We start from the raw sequence: 25,164 nt of genomic DNA on the forward strand, positions 1-25,164 counted from the left end.
AGCTCTGAGGTCACATCATCTGCCTCCAGCTCTGAGGTCACATCATCTGCCTCCAGCTCTGAGGTCACATCATCTGCCTCCAGCTCTGAGGTCACATCATCTGCCTCCAGCTCTGAGGTCACATCATCTGCCTCCAGCTCTGAGGTCACATCATCTGCCTCCAGCTCTGAGGTCACATCATCTGCCTCCAGCTCTGAGGTCACATCATCTGCCTCCAGCTCTGAGGTCACATCATCTGCCTCCAGCTCTGAGGTCACATCATCTGCCTCCAGCTCTGAGGTCACATCATCTGCCTCCAGCTCTGAGGTCACATCATCTGCCTCCAGCTCTGAGGTCACATCATCTGCCTCCAGCTCTGAGGTCACATCATCTGCCTCCAGCTCTGAGGTCACATCATCTGCCTCCAGCTCTGAGGTCACATCATCTGCCTCCAGCTCTGAGGTCACATCATCTGCCTCCAGCTCTGAGGTCACATCATCTGCCTCCAGCTCTGAGGTCACATCATCTGCCTCCAGCTCTGAGGTCACATCATCTGCCTCCAGCTCTGAGGTCACATCATCTGCCTCCAGCTCTAAGGTGACATCATCTGCCTCCAGCTCTGAGGTGACATCATCTGCCTCCAGCTCTGAGGTCACATCATCTGCCTCCAGCTCTGAGGTCACATCATCTGCCTCCAGCTCTGAGGTCACATCATCTGCCTCCAGCTCTGAGGTCACATCATCTGCCTCCAGCTCTGAGGTCACATCATCTGCCTCCAGCTCTGAGGTCACATCATCTGCCTCCAGCTCTGAGGTCACATCATCTGCCTCCAGCTCTGAGGTCACATCATCTGCCTCCAGCTCTGAGGTCACATCATCTGCCTCCAGCTCGGAGCCTGCTGCCGCTGCCTCCAGCTCGGAGCCTGCTGCCGCTGCCTCCAGCTCGGAGCCTGCTGCCGCTGCCTCCAGCTCGGAGCCTGCTGCCGCTGCCTCCATCTCGGAGCCTGCTGCCGCTGCCTCCAGCTCGGAGTCTCCAGTCTGCTCCAGAAAGGGCGCTGCCCTTCCCGTCTGCTCCAGAGGGGGCGCTGGCAGTCCATGCCGTCCAGCCCGCGTTGCCAGTCCATGCGGTCCAGCCCGCGTTGCCAGTCCATGCGGTCCAGCCCGCGTTGCCAGTCCATGCGGTCCAGCCCGCGTTGCCACTTGGTGCTGTCTGCCCTCAGGCTTCTCAAAGTGCTGGCAAGCTTGCCGCCCAGTCCGGGCCTGCTGCCAAGCCTGCCGCCCAGTCCGGGTCTCCTGTCATTCCTGCTGCCAAGTCGTCTGCCAAGTCCGAGCCATCTGTTACCGAGGATGCCAAGTCTGAACCGTCACCTTTCTTTGAGGGGCATCCTTCCCAACTTAATGCCCTTCTGAGGTTATTTGCTTCAAAGATACCCTCCACACCAAGCCTTGTTAGTAGCCCTAAGAGACAGGTGTTATTTCTAATATCCCATTTTAGGGGAGAGGCATTAGATTGGGCAAACCCATTTATTGAGACGGATCACCCCATTTTATCGGACTTTCAATCTTTTATTGAGGCAGTTTTCAACAAGTTCGTAACTGTCCCTGCTATACCATCTTGCGGGGCCTCTGCAATATCACCAGTACCACCCATCTCACCTGGCCAAGAGATACCTTTGTGCTCCACTCAGTTGGCTCAGGCCCCAATTCCGAGAAAGTCCCGTAAGAGAGGAGGACGTAAGAGGAGAGGAGGTTCTGTAGTTCTTGAACTGGCAACTGGCATGGTCTCCTTTGCCTTTCCGCCCTTGGACGAGGACTTTTCTGCCGGGCCCCCAATTCTGGACTATGATTCCGATGAATTCAGACATTTCTGGTAATTAGGCGTCTGGAATCCGCCCCTAAGGGAGGGGGTACTGTCACGATCTGCCCTCAGCTTATGCATTACATGCTGCTTTGCATGGCAGCTCCTGCCCTTTGTGTCCTATTATTGTATTGTATTGCAGCAGTACCTCTGATTACCAGAGGTGCTGCTATTATGCCTTTCTTGTTTGCCTTAGGGGTTAACTTGTTCACCAATTATCCCATGCACCTGGGTGTGGTTTTCCCTTTATATACCTGTCACTCCCAGCACACAGGGCTGGTTATTGTTGTGCCATCCTGTGATGTCCTTTCCTGTTGTCCTTACCTGATTGTTTCTGGACATTCATGCTACTTTCTGCATCAGCTGGAACCTGGTATTTTTCACTGCTCCTTATTACCTGTTGTTAATACCTCTCTGCAAATAAACACAGAGTGTTTTCACCAAATTCGTGACTCCTAGCTGTACTTCTGTTTGAGATCTGTGACAACACCATTGACAGAATTTTTCAACCAGTCACTAGCTACAGGAATAATTCCAGAGGACTGGAAAAGAGCAAATGTCCCACTGCACAAAAGTGGAAGCAAAGAAGAGCCAAGGAAATACTGACCAGTAGTAGTTAAATGAATTGAAACACTCTTAAAGAAAAGAAGAGTTGTAGAATAACTCAAATTCAGCAATTTACAGTGTTCCAAACAGCATGGATTTACTGGTGGAGATCATGTCAAACCAATCATATTGACTTTTTGACTGGGTGATTAAAGTAATTGATCAAAGAGGGGCTATAGATGTAGCTTATCTAGACTTTTGTAAGGCTTTTGACACTGTCCCACATTGCAGACTGTTAAATAAAGTTGAAAGCTTGGGATTGGATTCTATGGTTGTTGAATGGATAAAATCTTGGTTGCAAGATAGAGAACAGAGAGTTGTAGTAAATGAAGTGCATTCACAGGAAGGAAAGGTTACCACTGGAGTACCCCAGGGATCCGTACTTGGACCAGTGTTTTTTTATATCTTTATCAGTAACCTTGTAAATGGTATTGAAGGAAAAGTATGCCTTTTTACAGATGACAAAAAGATATGCAACATGGTAAGAGGAGGGCTAAAATAAATTATTGATGATCTAGGTAGACTACAGGAATGGTCAAGAACATGGAAACTACAGTTTAATGCTGATAAACGCTAAATCATGCATTGTGGGTTTCAATAACCCAAATGCTAATTATACTATTAATGGCACTCTAATTGAAACTACTGAGAAGAAAAGGGATCTAGGAGTCACTATTTCAGGTGATTTTAAAGGCAGGTAAGCAATGTAATAAAGCAATGAGAAAGGCAAGGCAGATGTTTGGTTGCATAGGGAGAGGAATCGTTATCAGGAAGTAAGAATGTCACTGTGTAGGTCATTGGTGCAACCTCATATAGCATACTGTGTTCAGTTCTGCAGGCCATATCCTACAGAAGGATATAAATACATTAGTGACTGTACAAAGAAGAGCAACTAAAATAGTGCATGCCCTACAGCACAAAACTTACCCGGAAAGCCTAAAAGATCTTAATATGTATCGTTTAGGGAATGGAAAGAGGTTACATGATAGAAACTTTAAAATATATCAAGGGTTTGAACAAGGTACAAGAGGGAATATTTTTCAAAGGAAGAGAAGTATTAGAACACCAGTACATGCACTGAAACTGGAGGAAAGTAGGTTCAGAGGAAATTTGAGGAAAAAGTACTTTGCAGAAAAGGTAGTGGATAAGTAGAATATCCTCCCAGCAGAGGTAGTAAAGGCTAATACAGTAAATCTATTTAAACATGCTTGGGATAGACCTAAGGATAGCCCTACAAAGAACTAAAGATCAAATAGGGTTTAAGTTAACCAAGGAACATGGTGGGTAGAGAACAGCATTAACCAGAGACAAGCCAAAAAGGTTAGGGCAGGTAGCCAGCAACAGCGGTCCAGAAGAATCGAGACGGGCAGCAGAAAGAGGACCCGGCAAGGTCATGCAACAGGTAATTAGCAGACAATACAGCAACACAGCAGGCTCCTAAATGCAGGAGCAAATGCCATCACTAGCAGGCTTTTCTTTTCCTTTCTATGCTCAGCTGAGTATGATAAATCATTGGCTGAGACTGCCATGGAGTCCTTTGAGGAAACAGATTTAACAGATAATTATAATTTGTTTTCCACTTTGGTGGGTTTTAGAGGGTTTATTGTGGTTTGGGGTGCCTCTTGTTGTAAAATGTTGGGTCAAACATGCCATAACAGAGTAAGATAAATGTCAAATGCAAACATATTCGGAGTGGTCACCTTCTGCTAATACAGTTAAATATTACAAGATGTCTGTGATCGTGACCAGGTATTTCAACCCAGATGGAAACTTACAGAGGCATCTGAGACCACATTCAGTAACACATTGTGATGAAATTTTGTGTTGGAGACTAGTGTTTCAGCCCTCAAATAGAATTGCAGATACTTGCAAAATTTATTCAGAGGTGCAAGTTTTACTGCTCTAATAGGCCACTTTATTGGTGTTGCCTTTATTTTTTACTGACTTAAGTATAAACTTCTATAAAACAGTTCTTTGAAACATTTGAATTCTCTTTAATGAAAAAAAAGTATATGAGAAAAATACAACTATAGAGTTTATTGATGTCTTATGGAGAACATGCAATAAAATACTCAGTAAAATCAATAGTAAAATAACTTAAAAGAAAACCTATTAGTGTAGAATTCTGAATGATCTTACATAGTAAATAATTGTAAACTAATGGAGCCTGCCATTGACTTCCAAAAGAATGTGTGCATTCCCAAGTATATTCAGTCATAAATGTGCAAAACAATATACCCATAAATAATCCACTCTTGTGTAGCAAATAATCACTTTAAGATAGCATCACACCAAAAATATTATGAAAAAAAGATGATGCAATTATTAGATAACTTGACGAACATGGAAAGTGGGTGTAAATGATTTGCTTTTTAGCAACAATTGGTAATCATTCCAGCAATGTGTAAAGTGTACAAAAGGATCTAGTGATAGGCAGCACAGTTGGAGGGAGAAGCTGTTTTTGTTTGATGCAATTTACAATTCTAACAGTGAGCCAGGGTAAATCCCCTACCTGCCCAAATGCATGCTTGGCTGCTTATTCAATAGTAGCCCTGTAACTAGGTAAGCATCAATACAATTTATTTAAAGCTTCTAATAGTTTACTTAACAAATATGACCAGTCAGGATTTCTAATGCAGAGCAGTCCGTGAGGTCCCCTTTTAAAATACATTTTTCCAAAAACTTCATAAATAGGGCTTCTCCACAGTCAGTAGAGTAACAGGTTATCCATTGGAAAGCAGAATCACTGATCACTGCAGCTTTCTGCAGTCATTCAGTACTTGGTGAATGGAAGTGCCTAATACAAACGTTTATATACTTTTCTCCTTCGGATCAATTTTGAATTTATTGTGAATTTTGAGGAGTCAAATCATCAGATAATATAATATTGCTCTCAATGACTTTTATGAACTCTCCAATATCTTAGAAGAACAAAGTACATAGTTGATAAGTCAGACATGTGTTGGACATTTAAAAAAATGATTGTTAAAGCAAAGTTTGTCCCAGAAATGCACATTTCCAATATTACACCAACAAAAGTGCATACACAGAAATACCTGTGTAATCCACATCTGAAATAATCCAGATGCTGTTAGGTTTCCTTTCTGTAATATGAGTATGTTATCATAATATTTATTTGAAAATACATTGCCTTGTAGCATAACACACTATCAGAGTGTAGCCTTGTCTTTTTCTAAATTATGAAGCATTTCTTATTTAAGGTCAGCTTGCATCTTATAAGAAAAAAGTATTCAACTAAGTAACTTTCTTTACCAATATTAGAACTTTAGTGGGGATTCCTCTCTTGAATCACTCCACATTTTATTTATATAACTGGACCCAGCTCTTACTTGCTGGGACCTATAATGATCAATTTGGGAACTGTTCTACGTAACAGGAAAAATCCAGCACAGTGGCTCTAGCTCTGCCAGATCTCCCCTGCTATGAAGAGAAGCCAAGTAATGCTGAAGTTAGCTGACAGAGGTCCTGCCTATTTGTAAGTGTTGGAAATGTGCTAAATAATAGCAAATGGTGGGCGTCCCAGAGATGACACCTTTTACAAAATACTACTAGTAGTAGAAGGACAAATTTATTTTGAAATTTGAAACACTCTTAAAAACAAAAACTAGAAGTCTATTTTTAGTTTTAATTTGCCTAAAAGGGAAAACAAATACTTTGAATATATTTTATGATTTTGGGCTCTTGCTTGTCAATTAAACGTAAAAACATCCAATGTCCCTATACCTCCGAGTTTTTTACTTTTCATATAGGCATTAAAGTAATTGTTTGTTAATAATTAGGTATATGTTGTGATTGGAGTTGGGATGCAGTTCAGAAGAGTCAACTTATTGTGCTGCAGTTTTGGTAATAAGTTTTGGGTTCAACATTTGTTTAAACTTTACAGAGGGCAGCTAATATGATCCCTGCACACAACAGCCCTCTGGCAGCTTTGGCTTTTGATGCAAGTGGGAGCAAACTTGCAACAGCCTCAGAAAAGGTAAGACCTTTTTCCTGTTTGTAAATGACAACCAGATTGAAGACTGTCAAATTAAAGAACTGAATGGGCACTGTGTTAAGGATCATTGTTTTAATAAATGCATTTCTAGGCTTTACTATTGTATATAAATTGACATCGCAGATTTTTACCCAAAATGTTTCTGAAAGGGAAATGAGAATATTAGCATGATTATCCTGCTAGGGAACATTGTATGGCTGTCAGTTCACTATTGCTGACTAACTCCAGATTCCATCCCATTATAGTTTGATTGTGATTTTCTATTACTTCAGCTGAAATGTTGCAAATCCTCACCTGACAAAAAGCATTCAGTGAAGGTTCGCTGTTTTCCTGGTTTACTTGTAAAGGGCAGACCCCTGAAGAAACCCTCCAGTGACGCTGTAACACTCCAAAGATAAGAAAAGTATGATTGAAGTTCAAGTGGACCTGCTAGAATTATTCAAAAACTTTCACTTGGTTTGGAACAAAGACACAAGAAATGTATCCAGTGACTGATGAGACAGTGGGTGCACATAGTACAGTAACCAATATTTAAAGATTACGATTGGAGTCTTAGATTTTAGAGTGATCAATGGATCACCTTCACAAAATAAAAAAACCTTTTCCTTATTAAACACATCATTAAATGTTGCTTTCCACTGTCAGCATGCCTATTTGAATAAATGTTTAATGTTTTTATTGATATGTAGTGTGACTGGATAAATTATAAATAACTTATGATATAAATTTATTAAAAGGAAATAGCGCAGGGGGCGCTTATTTATGTAATTTGCCAATGCACTTATTTTTGATATTGTGTATATTTTAATATAGGAAATCTTTATTTATGAGACCAGGGGAGAAAATTCGTTGTTTTTTTTTCTGTTTTAACCTTGCTAGAGGAAATGCCTTATTTCTGATGTATTTTTACTGATACAATGAGCCTTTGTTTAGAAAGTCTTTTGTGTATCGTGTTGTTGGGAAATGACATATTTGGGGTTTATACCTTTCTATGAGAATGTCTGTTCTGCAACTGTTGGAAGAAAGGTCTCATGCTAATCAGGTCTTTTGATATGTGAGGGTCCGCTTGAAGACAGGAGGGTTTAATTAAGACCTTGCAACTAGATTTCCTGTGTCTAAAAACAAGATGCAGGACATCACAGAATTTTTAAAATATCAGAGATAAGTGTAAATATTCATAGCACCTGAGCAAAATAAAACATCACTCTTTGCTTCAAGACCCTGCTTGACAACTTCTTCAATATTGCTGTAATCCTGTGCCCTGCATATTAGACCCTAAATCTCTCCAGTACCACCGCTCTCCCTCCACCCAGCAGCTTTGGTCAATGTGATAGGCCAGGGGGGATCCATTCACAGCACCCTGACCTATAGTAAGCGGTCAGGGGTACCAGCACGGGAGTACACTAGCAGTGACAGTTACCCAGAAGGAACGTGGTTTTGGGCGCCATAAAGGAGCCCAGTGGTGGCAGCAGGCTCCTTCTACTGCGACAGGAGGGGCGTATTCGGAATAACGAAAGTGGACGGTGGCAAAGTAAGCCCAGCCAGTTCCCAGCAACAACAGAGAGGGTGGCATAGGCAGTCCATTCTGTCACAGATTTCTGGTGGCAAGCGGTGGGATGACCACAGGCTTCTTTTTGTGACCAATTCAGGAGAGCAATACCTGCGGCCAGGAGAACGCACAGAATGTCTGATTACGCCAACATGCCCAGGGTGGACCTCGAGACTCTGTGCAGTGCCAAAGGCATTGACATCAGCCATTCGCCAAACAGGACGGAGATGAGCGAGGCGCTGATGTAATGGCACCGACAGCATGGTACCCCAGACAGCGGCGATCCCTGCTCAACAGCCTGCAGCGACCTCTATCAAGCAGACTGCACCCGCACAACCAGCCCCTCTGCCCTATGATGAGCGCAGGGCTGACGGCTAACGATCCAGCTGGCGGCCTTAGGGGAATACGCATCTGCAGCTGAGCGGGCACGGGTCATTGAGGCATTGTACCAAGAGGGAAGGGTGCGCCCCCTAGAGGATCACGACTGTTATCTTTACCTCGCCCTAAATTTTAAGGGACTGTGTTGGGAATATTGATGAGCACCTGCAGGTATTTGAAAGGACCTGCAGACTACACGCTGTACCCAGAGCAGAAGGGGTTAAGTATCTGGTGCCCACACTGCAAGGACGTGCAGTGGAGGCCTACCGTGGGGTGCCCACAGAGGACTGTGCGGACTATGATATAGTAAAAAGGGCATTCCTTAAACGGTAAACTATTACCCCAGAGACCTATCGTCTGAAGTTCCGGGATTTTACAATGGACTTCCACGCCACTCATGAGGAGTTTCCAAACCTGCTGTGGGAGTTTGCCAGGAAGTGGGTGCGCGGGGCAGGTGTCCAGACCGTTGATAAGGTAATAGACTTGATGTGCCAAGAGCAGTTTCACCGAAGGTGCGCACCGGAGGTGAAAGAATGGGTGCTGGACTGGAAGCCAGGCACCCTGGAAGCAGCCGCACAGCTAGCGGATCAATATGTGGCAGTGAGGCCACACTGACAGAAGCGCCAGGCTAACAGCCAACCCAAAGGACTGTACAATCAGGGGGACACCCCTCTTCTACTAGCCCCCAAAAGCAAGTACCTAACCCTTCGGGTACCATTCGCCAGCCACCGCCCCGTCCTGTCCCTGGGAGTTATTGGAGACCACCGGAGAGCAGGCTGAAGAAAAAGTGCTACAGCAGGGGGAAAATCGGTTATTTAAGGATGGACTGTCACACAGCCCCAGCACTCCAGACTGGTGCCCCTAATCCGAGTCCTGGGGCCCGGCTAATTTACTTAACTGGCGAAGGTGAGCCATTAGAGACTGTTTCCAAGTGGGACCCCTGCAGAGTGAAGGACTGAGAGACTGAGGGGCCTCAATTACTGTTGTGAGCCCCCATCTTGTTGATCCTGCTGCAGTATTGCAGAATCGCACTGCCAAAGTTACTGTGGCAGATGGACTGGAAAATGAAGTGCCTGTAGCATGGGTATTTCTGGACTGGGGAGATGGCCAGGAGTTGCAAGATGTTGCCATTATGGATGGCCTCCCAACTGATGTGATTTTGGTCAACGATGTTGGGGGTGGAATTGTGACCGCATTTGTCTGTCTTACCCGGAAACAAGCTGCTAAGCTACAGTCTTCAGGATCTACACATGCACAGCCCAGCCCAGAGGAAAAGACCATAGCTGCTATTTCTTCAGGAAACAGCCAGCCCTTTGCCACTGGAAAGACCACGTCCACTAGCAATGCAGAGGATGTTGTCTCTTGCCAACCTGATCTTGTGGGGGTGCCCGGTGATGTTCCTGTCCCTAGCAGTATGCCAGCTCCAGCGGTGAGTACAGCTGACCACAGTGACCGCCCTTTGACTGACACCTCTTTGACTGACCCTAGTCACCCCAGCATAGAACCCCCTGCAGTGTATCCTGACTTAGACGATAGTGAGAGCCGCAGGGAAGAGTTCAGGGCAGGGCAGCTCTCTGATCCCTCACTAGAAGGCATGAGGCGCCAGGCTGGCGGCAGCCTTCCAGCGAGGGAGGTAGGGAGTGTGACCTGGCGTGAAGGGTGGTTGTACCGTGTAGCTAGGAAGGTGGATGGAGATAGACCAGTTTGGGAACAAGTTCAACTGGTGGTATCGCGGGGCTTTTGTGTGCAACGAATGGCAGTTGCTTATGCAATCCCTATGGAGGGAAACCAGGGCAGAGACCGAACACTGAAGCGCCTGACACAGAACTTTTTCTGGCCTGGAATGACTGATGACGTCCTGGCCTGCTGTAATTCCTGTGATGTGTGTCCGCATCTCGGACACCCCAGTGTTCGTGCTCCCCTCAGGTTCTTACCATTAATTGGGGAAACTTTTCAGCAAGTGGCTGTGGATATAGTAGGTCCCCTGCCTGTGCCCATGTGTGACATCTACCCCTTGCCCTGTACTAATGCTTCTGTAGATGAGTTAGGCAGATTTCAGGGTTACCTAGAGGACATTTCCAATGTCAGTAAGATTTGGGAAGATAATCTAGAGCAAATAGGGCTGGTGTTGGGGAAGATGGGGTGGGCATGTTTGACTGTTAGGGTAGAGAAGTGCCAGATGGGTATGTCAGAGGTACAATACCTGGGTGATCGTGTGTGGGGAGGAAGGGTTAGGACAGAACCAGCTAAGGTAGAGACAATCCGAGCCTGGCCCCAGCCCACAACCCAGTTACATGTACTAACATTCTTAACGACTGCAGGGAACTACAGACGTTCTGTCCCAGATTTTAGTACTATAGCAAAGCCCCTGACAGATCTCACTAATAATAAACTCCCCAAAATAGTTGACTGGAAACCTGCTTGTGAGCTGGCATTTCAGTCATTAAAGGAAGTTCATGCTCCAGTACTTTTGGCGCCTAATTATGAAAAGGACTTTATTGTGCAATCTGATGCATCACAGTATGGACTGGGAGCAGTACTTAGCCAGGTGGGGCCTGATGGGCAGGAGCACCCCGTGGCCTATTTGAGCAGAAAACTGCTGAACTGGGAAGTGGGGTATGCCACAATTGAGAAGTAATGTTTGGCCATTATGTGGACAGTGAAAAAACTACAACCTTATTTGTATGGACAACATTTTACTATGGATACTAATCATAATCCTTTATAGTGGCTGCAACACGCCTCAGGGGAAAATGGCTGTTTGTTGCGCTGGAGCCTTGCACTTCAATTTTATGACTTTGACATAAAGCAAGGAAAGGCTCGCAGCAATGCGGATGGACTGGTTCGGCAGGAAGAGCCAGATCCACCGGATCACCTCCGGTAACCCTAGAATACTACGGTCCAGGAGCCAAATCGTTGGACATGGCACCCTGGTTTCCGCATGGACAAGGGGGGGGAGGGGTGTGACTGGATCACTATTAAATAACTTTTGGTAAAAATGTATTTAAAGCAAATAGCGCAGGGCACTTATTTATGTAATTGCATTTGCACTTATTTTTTTATATTGTCTGTATTGTGAGATACGAAATTGTTATTTCTGAGACCAGGGGAAGAAATCTGTCTCTTGTTTAACCTTGCTATAGGATATGCCTATTTCTGATGTATATATCTGATACAATGAGCCTGTGTTTACCAAGCCTTTGGTGTATTGTGATGTGGGAAACTAGCTTGTTTTTGGTTTTATTGTTCTGTGTGAATGTATTCCGAACAGTCTGATGAAAGGCCACATGTTAATTAGATCTTTTGATGTGTGGGGTTTAACTTGGAGACTGGAAGGTTTAATTTAAAACCTACTGCTACATTCCCTGCCTCTCAAACAAAGGTGCAGGAAATCACAGCAAGTGTTTTAAGAATTTCATAGCTAAGTATAAATATTTGTGGCTTTGCAATGCATGTAAATTCATGTTTTGCTAAGCAGAGTTACATCCTGATTCTAAAAATAGACTATTTCTGAACTGTATAAAAAATGAGCTGTGTGAGCATGTAATCATTCTTCTGACTTCCTTCTGACTTCATCTGACCTGATCACCCTGGTACCTTCAACTAGGGTGAGAGAAAATAAACCATCTTACTTCAAAGACCTGCTTGGAAACATCTTCAATATCCCTGTATTCCTGTGACCCACAGATTAAACCCAAAAATAATCCGTTCTCCGACTGTGTATGAGGTTTGGACCCGAGCTTTTCCAGTACCACCGCTCTGCCTGCTACCCATGCAGCCTGGTTAGTGTGATAGGCCAGGCGGGATCCATTCACAGCAACCCGGATCCATAGTAAGAGGTCCGGAGTTACCAGTCCGGGTACATCAGCAACGAGGTACACTAGCAGCGTCAGTGACCCAGAAGGAACGTGGTTCTGAGTGCCATAGAAGGAGCTCAGTGGCGGCAGCATTATAAGCCCCTCCTACTGCGGCAAGAGGGCGCTTTTGGAATAACAAAAGGGAACGGTGGCAAAGTAAGCCCAGCCGGTTCCCAGCAACAACAGACAGGGTGGCATAGTCAGTCCATCCTGTCAGAAGTACCATTTGTAAAAAAAAAATAGTTATTCTCTTACTCTTTACATTTTTTATCTGACAGGAAAACCTTTTATTGCATTAGTAATGTAGGAAAGTTGTACAATCTCTCGCTTGGTTGTTTTCAATTTTCTAGCAAAGACTATTTGGATTATCAATTGTTTTAGCTTTCTGCATCTAATCATATTGGATTGATTGTCACCAACACATTTGCTGCTCCTTTAAGGGTTAGATAAAGAAAACAATTGGATTGTAATGTGTGTGGCCAGCTTAAGCAAAATTGTGACAACGTAACAAGCTGCCACTGTAAAGCCTTGAATCAGGGGGACCCTAGGATACATAAAAAGAAGCATAAACGCACATGATTCGAACATGAATTTATCACTGTACAAGTCACTGGTCAGACCATATCTCCACTATGGGGCATGGTTTTGACAACTCGTCTATAAGAACGATTTAGAACAGTTTCGGAGGGTTCCGACGCTGTATTATTGGCTTTTAGACTGTGAACAATTGTCAATACTCTTAAAGATCATTTCAGTTTATATATCTTCATCATCATCATCTATTTATATAGCGCCAGCAGATTCCGTAGTACTTTACAATTGGGAATAAACAGTAATAAAACAATACTGGATAATGCAGACAGAGAGCGGTAAGTAGTACTGGGTTTGTGTACAAGTAGAATTACCATTTTGTTTTATGTTTTCAGAATGTAAGTTTAATAATTATAGGTACATTTCTAGATCAGTGAGAGCATACAGTATCTTTGATAGAGTCTAATGATGAAAATGGCAGTTTTGAGACAGATTTAATGTTTTCCCTGAGACTTGTCCCATCTTCTGAGGAAGAAAGCAAATAAGCTATAAGTTTGCAGAGCTCAGGGAAGTTAACTTGCTGATCTGTATACTCTGTTTTGTATGGGTTTTTTATATGGAAAGTTCCCCCCCCCCCCCCCAATATAGCATATGTGAGATGGTAATGAAAGAATGTGTGTTTACCATGGTGTGCAGGGGTTGTTTATCTCTTTAATGTAGAAATTATCTTATATCTTTGGAGGAAAATTTGAGTCTGAGAATGGTGTACATATCAATAACGCTTTCAGCATTTTACATAGTGTTTCATTACTGGTGCTGTATCCTGATTGGCTCTCCCGTTTCATTTTAATTAATCCATAAACGTGTCTCAATGTTTACAATTAACAAATAGAATTTAGATAATTTGCTTTATAAATAAAAATTATGAGAGCTGATAATAAATGTATTAATGATAAAATCAGCAATTTATATCGCTCAGCATATATGTTATATCATATAATACCCAATAATTGATAAATAACTACTCATAAGCACATATGAGCATTACTAGCTTTTATATATCCAGCATATGACTATGAATTCATATAAATTAATATAAATTAATTCTAAGGCAATCAGATGGTGTCTGAAATAGTCCCAATTTGAAAATAATGTTCCCAGTGGTACTTGGCAGCAATTTGATTCCTCTGCTGATAAAGGGACAGATTCCCAGCACAATTGGAATGTGATGTGGACCTCCATATTTGCAACATATTGTCTCGCTCCTGTTAATACAGCTCCTGCAAAAAATACCCCAATCCAAAGGAGAAACTGTTTGACTATTTTCAAATTGGGAAGCATATTAACAAAACTGTTTTTCAGCCACCATCTGATTGCCTTAGAACTAATTTATATAAACTGATTACCCCAGAATTGGAATGTCTGTGGACAATAGGTATATTGATATGCTGGATATATGCAAGTTATTGATGTTTATATGTGCTAATGAGGAGTTATTTATCAATTGTCAGGTATTATATGATATAACAGATATGCTGAGCAATATGAATTACTGATTTTATTTAATAAATGTATTCCTTGTCAGCGGTCTCATGTATTTATTTTCATTTTGTGGATATCAGCAACAGGTTACAGTGTCTGTTACTTGGACAGTAGCATATTTGTTGAGCACCATTCATTAGTTACATCTATTAGTGCATGTTATTTTTTTTGTTTGTTTGTTTTTCTGTTTTGCTAGATAAAGATAAGTTGTTGTTTTTTTTAATTATTTTATTCAGAGTTTGTGGAACAAATTAGAACATGGCAATATTTTATTATAGAAACTCCAACTACACTATGGTGTTGTGTTATCATATAGTCAAAAGTGTTTGTTTTTCTTCCTTAGGGCACAGTGATCCGTGTTTTTTCCATTCCAGAAGGTCAGAAACTGTTTGAGCTCCGAAGAGGAATGAAAAGGTAAATATAATTTTTTCTTTTTTTTTTATCTTTCAGTATTGTGCCAAATAATGCTTTTTATTGCATTGCTCCGTTAAAAAAACAAAACAAAAAAAACAAGGTGCATATTATCTTCTGACACATTGCTCTCTTACTGTTAAATAAAGTTACACTCTAGTTAGCACCTGTCATTTTATTCTGTATATCTTCTGAATTTTGATTTGGTGTGTAACTAAAGCTAATGTAATGACATATTACACTAAGCATCCTATATATAGAGCAAGAGTTAACCTTAGTAGTGCACTGACATCTGGTATTATGTTATAATGTATATCTATTTCAACATTGAATATGTATCCTCTAGATCAGAGATGTGCAAACTTATTCCTCAAGAGTAACCAACAGTTCATGTTTTCTGGATTTCTGTCTGTAGAAACAAGTGTGATAATTACTGACTAAGCACAAACAGATCAACTCACCTTTGCATGAGTAAAGAAATCTGAAAACATGAGCTGTTGGTAGCCCTTGAGAGCTGTTTGGACACCCCTGCTCTAAATTAAAATTTGTATTAATAATTCAATAAAATATTGCCTAAGTATTAAAAAAAAAAAAAAACCCAGCAAAATATTTAAACTATGTGTGTGTATCTAGTAAAAAGTTAAAATAAAAGGAGTGATCACTGAGTGTCAGTGTTCAATTATTTTATTTACAAAAAAAATACGATTTTCTTATTTTTTATTTTTTTTGTGAAGATTTATTTGTTACGGTCATGGTACAAATACAGAGCCGGATTAACCCGAGGTCTAACTGGGCTACAGCCCAGGGGCCTCGGGCATCCGTGGGACCCTTTCTTGGAAGTATTACTTTTTTTTTCTTTTCTGTTCAGCTGTAGCGCGAGCAGAGAATTACAAGGGGGGGGGGGGGGCTGGCTGGCATCATAGTGTGCACTTTTGAGGGAGATATTTGCAAGGGGGGTTGGGGGGCTGGCTGGCCCAGTGTGCACTTTTGGAGGAGATATTTGCAGGGGGGGGGGGTTTGGGGGCTGTCTGGCAATATCTGCACTTTTGGGGGTGATAATTGCGGGGGCTGGCTGGCACAGTGTGCACTTTTGGGGGGGATATTTGCAGTGGGGGTTTGGGGGTTGGCTGGCACAGTGTGCACTTTTGGAGGAGATATTTGCAGGGGGGTAGGTTTGGGGGCTGCCTGGCAAAGTGTACACTTTTGGGGGTGATAGTTGCAGGGCGGGGTTTGGGGGCTGGCTGGCACAGTGTGCAGTGTTGGGGGAGATATTTGCAGGGCGGGTTTTGGGGGCTGGCTGGCACAGTGTGCTCTGTTGGGGGAGATATTTGCAGGGCAGGGCTTGGGTGCTGGCTGGCACAGTGTGCTCTGTTGGGGGAGATAATTGCAGGAGGGCTGGGCTGACACAGTGGCACTGGGAGAGATCATTGTAGGCGTGGTTGGAACTGTTGGGAGCTTATCATGACTGGGGGGAGGGGTGGGAGAGCATTGCAGCAGGGTGATGGCTGGCACTGTTGGGAGCTTATCATGACTGGGGGGGGGGGGGTAGATCATGAATAAAAAAAGGCTAAAAGATAAGAGAAAAAAATATATAGTTTAATATGTGTAAATGGATTATGACATCACCATGTATATAGTGATTCCCTTGCATTCACACGCAATAGTCCAAAAATAGACCAAAACAGGTGAAAGAGACCCCCATTATTATTAGCACCATCTTTTATACCTTTCTATCTCCTGCTTTTCTGGTTCCTTGAGCTATTTGAATTTCAGCTTGCACACTTGTTTGGTATACTTTAGAACTATTGGTGTGCATGCAGGGGAATCACTATATACGTGGTGATGTAATAATCCATTGGAGCACAATACACAATAATCTTTTTTGCTGTTCATTTTTTGGTGAGAACTCTGGACCCACACGGCTGGGAATTATTAAAGTAGAAGACGTTTCATCCCCTATGTGCTGGCTATGTTGTGAATTGTGAACTGTGCCATAATATTGAAGCCTCTTTGCCATGATCTGTTAACATGTTAGATAATACATCATGTAGCTATTGTAATGGACTCATGCTATTGCAAAATATCTTTAATATATGCTTGTTGCTATTGGTGAAGGACTATAGAATATATTATGTACAGAGGGTCAGTGGCAAGTGTCTGTATTCTGCATTAGTTTAGTAGCTCCATATCTTTAGGGGGCCAGTTTGGATACCGACACTGGCTGCAGTTTACTGAGGCTGGCTGTTGTACTATTTATTTCAATGTTAGATTTTTCTGTCTGCATGATAGGTAGGTATGATTTAAACATCTAAGGGTGTTGTGCGCTGTGAACTTTTGTTATAAGATATGATTTAATGTAAGTCATTTTAATGTCTCGATTACAATGGTAACCTCAGGATAAAAAAAGTACAATGTTAATGTGCTTACATTTTATTTCTTCACATATATATTTTTGTTATTTATATGGCTTAAGCATTGAGTGAGTATGTTGTGCAATTAATTCTTCATCAATGAGGCGAAGTCTGCATGGTTAACTCCATAATTAAGGCTATTAATCTAAATGAAATGATCTTTAGTTTGGTCTGTAATAGGTTGATGTTCTCTTTCGGTACTGACTGAAACCAAATCCAGGGGGTCTTGTCTGTCTGCCCTTTGTCTGCTTTCTGCCATTTTCCAGTTCTTCTGGCCTGGCTTTGGAAATTGATGCTTTATCATGCCCTCAAGCTGTATGATTGACAGGACGGCTTTGGGAAGAATAATCCTGGTGTTGGCAACATTTATGTCCCCTTGTTTGCTAGTAAATATCCATATTTATCTGCATATTTTGTTTATTTTGAGGCATGAAAGCTTCCATATTATTTTATAGAAAAGTTAAAAGTAAAAGTTAATATATACTAATGTACATGATGTTGTTCCTTACAGTGCAATTTGTCTCAAGCTAATTTATTTCTGGCTTGTTTTATATTGCTAAGGGTATCCTAAAAAGAAAATTAATTACCATCTGGATGAAAGTGTTCTTTCCTTCTAGCCAGTACATAATGAATAAAAAGACTAACACTACTGGTACAATGTCTTCAAATATGTTACTGCAGTGGTTCCCAAACTGTGCGCCTAGGCTCCCTGGGGTGCCTTGTAAATCTCACAGGGGTGCCTTGGTCAGGGCCAGTGGTAAGCAAGGTGGGGGACTACTTGGTAATTATTTTGGCTAAGGGGTGCCTTGAAAAATTTTGGGAGACCCTAAGGGTGCCTTGAACTGAAAAAGTTTGGAATCCACTGTGTTACTGAGTAGATGAAGTGGCTGCTGAGGTGATACATTGGGTCTGAGGTTGGAGGGCCGGGTAATGACTGGGGAGGTGACTTGGCTGCAGCGGGGACATCTAATGGTTTGGCAAAGGGTGAGGGTCTGATGGATTGATATTTTTTAATAGTTTCACCTTTTCAGATTAATTATGTCAGAGAAGAAGAAGTTTGAGAGTGGAGCAAGCAAAAGAAAAAGACAACAGGAGAAGACACGAAAGCATGAAGAACTGCTCAGCCAATATTCAAAATTATTTGATATTGGATTCAAACCCAAGGCAGGCACAGCAGCATTACAGCAGCCAGAGCTCGCAGTAGCTGAAGAGCAGCCACAGCCAACAACAACAGGAGAAGAGCAGCCACAGCCAACAACAAGTGCATCAAATGATAACACAATAACTGAGGTTGTCTCTACTGAGGTTGTCTCTAATACTGATGCCACAGGGATTGAATCTGAGATTGTTCATCTGAGGAAAGATAACCTTGCATTTGAGTATCAAAATGACATTGGTTTGTGGACAATTGACAATATAACAAATGAGGTACGTGACTTTTGGTGCAAGCAAGGTCCCGTGGAATGCCAGCACCATGATGATGACTTTTCTCTATCCGAAAGAGTATACTCCGATCAGAGAAGAAAATGTTCACGTGTTTTGATATTCCGAAAACACATAACTGGTGAAACAATTAAAAGGGAATGGCTAGTGTATTCTCCTTTAACAGGGAATGTATATTGCTTTGCTTGCGTTCTCTTTGATGGTATTCATGGAGTGAAAACACAGTTTTCTCATGGTGGATTTTCAGATTGGAAACATGCTTCTACACGCATTTCAGAACATGAAAAAAGCAATGGACATAGGACCTCTATGGTGACATGGATTTCTAGGGGTAAAGATCTTGGACGAATTGATTCCATAATGGAAATTGAATTCACAAAGGAAAAGGAATACTGGGCAAAAGTACTGCAAAGAGTAGTTTCTACTATCAAATTTCTCTCATCCCGTGGATTAGCTTTTCGTGGCGATACAGAACTCCTCAATTCTCAACACAACGGCAACTTCCTTGGCATTCTTGAATTACTTGCTGAATATGATCCTTTTCTTAGTTCACATATAGCACATATAGCAAAATATGGTAATCAAGGAAGAGGAAAAGCTTCATATTTATCTTCAACAATATGTGAGGAAATATGTGAAAGATTATGGGAAACAAAGTTTTGCAAACCATTGTAGAAGAAATTAAGGAAGCCAAATACTTTTCCCTAAGTGTTGATTCAACACCTGACAATTCTCATACTGATCAGTTGACTGTAGTTGTTCGGTATGTTAAAAAATCAGATTATAAGGTTGTGGAACGTTTTCTCACTTTTATTCCCATCATGGTACGTCACACTGGAGAAGCTCTTGCCAACATTATCTTGAAATACTTTCACCAAATTGGTATTGATGTAGCTAATCTAAGAGGACAGTCCTATGACAACGCATCAAACATGTCAGGATGCTACAAAGGGCTGCAAGCACAGATTACAAATATCAATCCTCTTGCGCATTATACTCCATGTGCTGCACACTCCCTCAACTTAGTAGGTGTATGGGCTGTGGAAAGCTGCATTGGAGCTATATCATTCTTTAATCTAATACAAAAAATGTACAATTTCTTTTCTGGTTCCACTCAACATTGGTCAGTTATGCTTCAGTGCCTCAAGGATGAATATGGAAGTCAGTCTACATTAGTAGCTAAAAGGACATCCGATACTAGATGGTCTGCAAGGGCTGATGCTGTAAAGGCTCTGTCTAAAGGCTACAGCTCTTTTCAAAAGGCTTTGCGGATAATCTCAGAAGATTGTAATCAGAAAGCAGACACATGTTATGAGGCAAATATTCTCAAACAACTGGCAAAATTGGAAACCGTTCTCTTGGCAGACTTCTGGGCTGTCATACTTGAGAGATTCAATCAAGTCAGCAAGTCACTTCAAGGTGAAACACTGGAGCTTCAAACAGCTATTAAACTTCTAAAATCTCTACTAGATTTTTTGATGACACAGCGAAATCAGTTTGAAGTGTTTGAAAGTAAAGCACAAGATAAAGTAGGAGATGCACAATACTGTGATGAACATAAGCGACAATCGAAAAGAAAAGGAAGCAGTGTTGGTAATGCTGATGATGTTATTTTGCGAGGAAGAGAGAAGTTTAAGGTAGAAACATATCTACGCATCATAGATAACTTATGTTCAGCTCTTGCACATCGCATTAAAGCATACAGAAATGTTTACTCACTATTTGGTTTCCTGGTTGAATTCCCAACAATGAGTGATGCAGACATTTCAACAGCAGCAGCCAAATTTCAACAGATTTACTCAGGTGACACAGAGCCTGAATTTGTGGCCGAAATTCTTCACTTCAAGAACTTTGTAGCGGAATTTGGTGAATTCAAGCAAAATGCTCAATCTCTAAGGGCTTCTGATATCTACAACCTTGTAGCAAACAATGGATTAACTTCTTCATTCCCCAATGATGAAATAGCTCTGCGGATTTACATGTGCTTTATGATAACTAATGCGACTGGAGAAAGGAGTTTCTCCAAGATGAAACTTTTGAAGAATGCCTACAGATCCACAATGGCACAAGAAAGACTCAATAGACTTGCTCTTATGGCAATAGAAAATGATATTCTAAAGGATTTACAATTTAACGATGTTTTAGAGCAATTTGTTTCAAAGAAATTACGCAAAACAAATTTTTGATTTTTATTTGTTTATAAGTAACCATGTAAGAAAAAATAAAATTTTGTATTTTACTTCTTTTTGGCATTTTGAGAATACTGATTTGGTATATTAAAAGGAACACAGCTCAAACTACTTATGCCAAATCCGATATTACTGGAGAGCACCCAATAATATCGGATTAGGCATAAGTCGCTTGAAAAATGGGGGCCTCACAGTACCCCTTGCCCAGGTGCCTACAGTGTCTTAATCCGGCCCTGTACAAATAACAACCAACAAAGAGAGTAAACATCTGAATACATAAGGGTTAAACAACAACTATGACCAGCGTAGTAGCAAAACATCTCAATGCGGTGTTAATAATAAAAATAGTTACAATGAATGACGAGGATTTTTAGAGACAGAGAAAGAAAAGAGCGATTATAAAGAACAGGGGAATGGAGAAGTGGGAAAGAGATGGAGTGGCTAATTCCATGATAGAGGAGGGGATAAGCGGATGAGGAAGAGATCAAAAGGGGAGGTCAGTCCTTCAATTATTAGAAACTATTATATATCTTTGTTCTAATGAGTATCAATATTTACCATTTGTATTCTCCTTTTTATTCCATACTATTTAGAAAAGCAATGCACGCATTTTTTGGGTCAGATAATACAAAGTAACAATTATGGATACCTTGTATTCACCTGGTATATTGCAATAAAATATGTTGCTATTCTTACTAGATAGATTAGGGATTAGACATATTATTTTGTCTATCTTAGAGTTTTACATCTGATCGTAAATATATATTTGGGTTAGGCAATTAGCATTTGTCACCCCATTTATAAACTTGACACAACTGGAAAGTATATAGTATCACTCCTCCTTCCTTTGGTGTCTAAGTGACCGGCCAAGCTGTCTCTGAAAACATAGTAATTGGAAACGCAATTATTGAGGATTATAATTCTGCTTATTTCCTCCCCTGCCCTAACAAATGGGATGTACCCCAGCAATCACACAGGGTTGATCTGACAATCAAACACTGATCAATTTATGCATGTAAATAATTGTTTGTTCTACAACATGAAGAATTTTCCTTCCAAACTGAGCGTGTATAGAAACTACAACATTCAGAGGACAATGTCTGGAGAAGGTGTGAAGCATTAACCAGGCTGCTGCTTTGCAAAGATGCTTTGCTGAAGGTTGAGCCCTGTTTGCCCAAGCGATTGCCGCCACACTTGTGGAATGCTTCCTCAATGTTTTTTGCGTCTCGCATCCATTCCTCTTATAAGCATGTAAAATGACTTCTCTAATCTAGCAAAGGGTCTTTGGATGGACTTTTCCCTTACAGTGGACCTTCAGGAAGTACAGAGAGATGATCAATCTTTCTGAATTCCTTTGTTTATGAGAGATACAGAAACCACTCTCACAAGGTCTAGAGCAGGGGTCGGCAACACTTTTCTATCAGTGTGCCGGCAAAAATGTCTTTAAGCCCCAGGTGTGCCAATAGTGTGTGTGTGTGTGTGTGTGTGTGTGTATATGTGTGTGAAAATAAATATATATATATATATATATATATATATATATATATATATATATATATATATATATATGTATGTACCATATATATGTGTGTGTCAAAGTGTTCTGTATACGGTGGTAAGCCATAACGCCAATTCTTCTACTGCTTTCATTGTAAAACCAGAAAAATCTATCCACTTCCATTTTTCGTACCGCCACTACTAAATTTAAACTTCAACCACTGTGTGTGTGTGTGTGTGTAAATATATATATATTTATTTCTTATTTTATCACGCCAATATCCTGATAATATTAATAGTAATGGGACCAACAAATAAACGTTCATCAATAGTGCCCTCAGTTCATATTATGCCACAGTAATACCCTCAGTTCATATTATGCCACAGTAATACTCCCAATTAATTTTATGCCATACATAAATCACCACAATCCATGTTATGCCACATAGTTGTGCCCCCAATCCTTATTATGCCACATAGTTGTGCCCCCAATTCAAAATAGGCCATCCATTTGACCCCAATTCAAAGTATGCTCCACAGTTGGCCCAATTCAAAGTATGTCCCACAGTTGCCCCCCAAAAAGTATGCCCCACAGTTGCCCCCCAAAAAAAGTATGCCCCACAGTTGCCCCCCAGATTAAAAGTATGCCACTCAGTTGCCCCCCAGATCAAAGTATGCCACACAGTTGCCCCCAGATCAAACTGGTTCCTTGCACCGTAATGCTTAAATTTCTACTCTTCAAGCAGACATGATTGCCACGAAGAATAGTACTTTGAGTGTGAGCCATTTACATGAAATCATGTAAGAACTCAAAGGGCTCTAATACTAGAGCCTCCAAAATAAGATTAAGGAGCCACAAAACATTTGATGCAATGACAAATTCTTTTGACTCCTTGAAAAAGTCTAACCGGTAGATCATTTAACACCAATTTTGTATCCAGGTACATCCTAAATGCCGAAACCTGTACTTTAAATGTACTAAGGGCAAGGTTCTTCTTCAAACTTTCTTGAAATATGAATGTATTCCAAACTCTGTAATACACTTAGAATTTTTTTTTCTTGCTTGCCATAATATTTTAATCATATTATCAGAGATTTCTTTACTCTTGAGCAACGACTGCTCAAACTCTACACCATCAAGGAGAGAGTCTCTGGATTCGAATGACAAATAGGTCTTTGATGCAGAATATATGGCCAAGGTGGTAGAGGCCAAGGTTGTTCTAGGAGCATTTTCTATGCTACACCGACCCACGGGTCCAGGAAGGAAGAACTTATTTGCGTTTCAGCAATAATGCCCAATCTCCTGATCTGATACCCACCAAGATAATCTGCCACCATCTTGCTTTTGCCCACTACAAGATGAGCTGAAAGATTCAAAATTGTTTTCTGTCCATGTTGATTGTTGATACCGTTGTCATCACGGTTTAGCATTTGTTACCTACTATGCTCTTGCAACTGAGGTAATGAAAGTGTTGTATTGCATACCACATTGCCCTTGCTTCCAGAATGGTTGCTTGCAGTTTCTTTACCTTTTGAAGCCATGCACCCTGAATTACTTCTGTGAGTTTGAAGTCATGTTCCCTAACCTCTTGGTTAGGGTACATGGTTCTGAGTAGTGTAATGATCATTATGGTTGAGGAAAACAATCCTAATGGCTTGAGACAATCCCTTATTAAATTCACTGTCAGCAACAATCTTTACTAAGTCAGGTGTTGAATTTCCCTCTGACACTGATGCTTTGTCACTGTCTGTATTCCCAGGAATTGCAGCTGTTGAGGTGGCACAAGTGAGAGATTCCCATTTTTCTCCATGACTGTCTGTAAATTGCTGCTATAATTTGCACATGGTATGATAGTCTGTGATTTCACAATAGCAGTACTGCCACCCACTAAGCATGCTGAAGGTTGTGATAGCTAGGAGTCATTGTTAATTTCACATAGTCTTCCTTCATTTCTTCTGAAGGCACAAAACGGCCACCTGGAAGTACTTATCACATACTGTCTATCGAATAGTTTGCCAGGAAGATAGGTTCAGGCCTCTGAAATGTTGAAGCATAAAATGGTATTCTACAATCCAGTAGCAATTTTTGTTACACCATCTGTAACGTTCTGAATCATGGTATACAGTTTGTCACCAAAAAAAAAATTAACCTTAAGAAGGAAGCATAGTTTTTTAAAATTTAGAGACTGGCTATCTGCAGTCCAGGGATGCAGCCAAAGAGCTCTCTTGGCTATCACTGCTGAAGCTACACCTCTGGTAGAAAGCATGATCTCCAGTAATGTCTCACAGAGGAAATCGATTCCTAATTTCATGGTTTCCATAGTCTTCAACAAGTGTTGCCTTCTTACTTTTTCTTGAATGTCATCATACAGATTATCCATACAAATTTTGAGTGCTCGGTGGACTGAGGCCATGGCTATTGCAGATTTCATTATTGTTCTTGAGGAGATATGAAGTGGTTTGTTTGTTTTTAAAAAGAATACCATTTTCCTATCTTTTGGGTCTCTTTAATGGCCCTCCATCTTCTAATAGGATAGCAGTTGTTGCTGAAGGACAGGCTACCACAGCATCAACTGTAGGTATGGAGTCCTACTAAGTGGTTTCAATTTCTTTAAAGGGACACACGCTATCAACACTTTTATAATTGGATTGATACTTCTCCAATTGATCTTCTTCCTTATGCAGAAGTTCTCTAATCATTTTGCTGCTTATCTCCAAAAAGTCATCCTGTAACATAGCTGGTACTAGAATATCCTGTATCCTCCGTAGTCTTATAAATATGTTAAATCAGTACATGCAATATTTTGAAGGTTAAATGTCTTGATTTCCCCTTTAGTTTCCACTTTACTATCTGAAGAGTCTTCCCCTAAGAAATCCCTAGATTGACATGAAGAAAGTT

General features: G+C 41.2%; 1 protein-coding gene across 3 annotated transcripts in view; it reads left to right on the forward strand.

Moving 5' to 3' along the window:
• Positions 1 to 25,164, forward strand: part of WIPI2 (WD repeat domain, phosphoinositide interacting 2) — a 289,569-nt gene that overhangs the window by 228,607 nt on the left and 35,798 nt on the right. For 2 of the 3 annotated variants that reach the window (XM_075179982.1, XM_075179983.1), the window contains 3 exons: positions 6,347 to 6,439; positions 14,658 to 14,728; positions 18,168 to 19,402. In XM_075179982.1, coding sequence (XP_075036083.1) covers positions 6,347 to 6,439; positions 14,658 to 14,728; positions 18,168 to 19,254 — 1,251 coding nt within the window. In that variant the 3' untranslated portion in view covers positions 19,255 to 19,402. Of the gene's footprint in view, positions 1 to 6,346; positions 6,440 to 14,657; positions 14,729 to 18,167; positions 19,403 to 25,164 lie in introns of those variants that run through there. The other variant, XM_075179984.1, reaches the window with a different exon arrangement.

Source organism: Mixophyes fleayi, chromosome 7, assembly GCF_038048845.1.
Source record: "Mixophyes fleayi isolate aMixFle1 chromosome 7, aMixFle1.hap1, whole genome shotgun sequence".
Classification (NCBI taxonomy): domain Eukaryota; kingdom Metazoa; phylum Chordata; class Amphibia; order Anura; family Limnodynastidae; genus Mixophyes; species Mixophyes fleayi.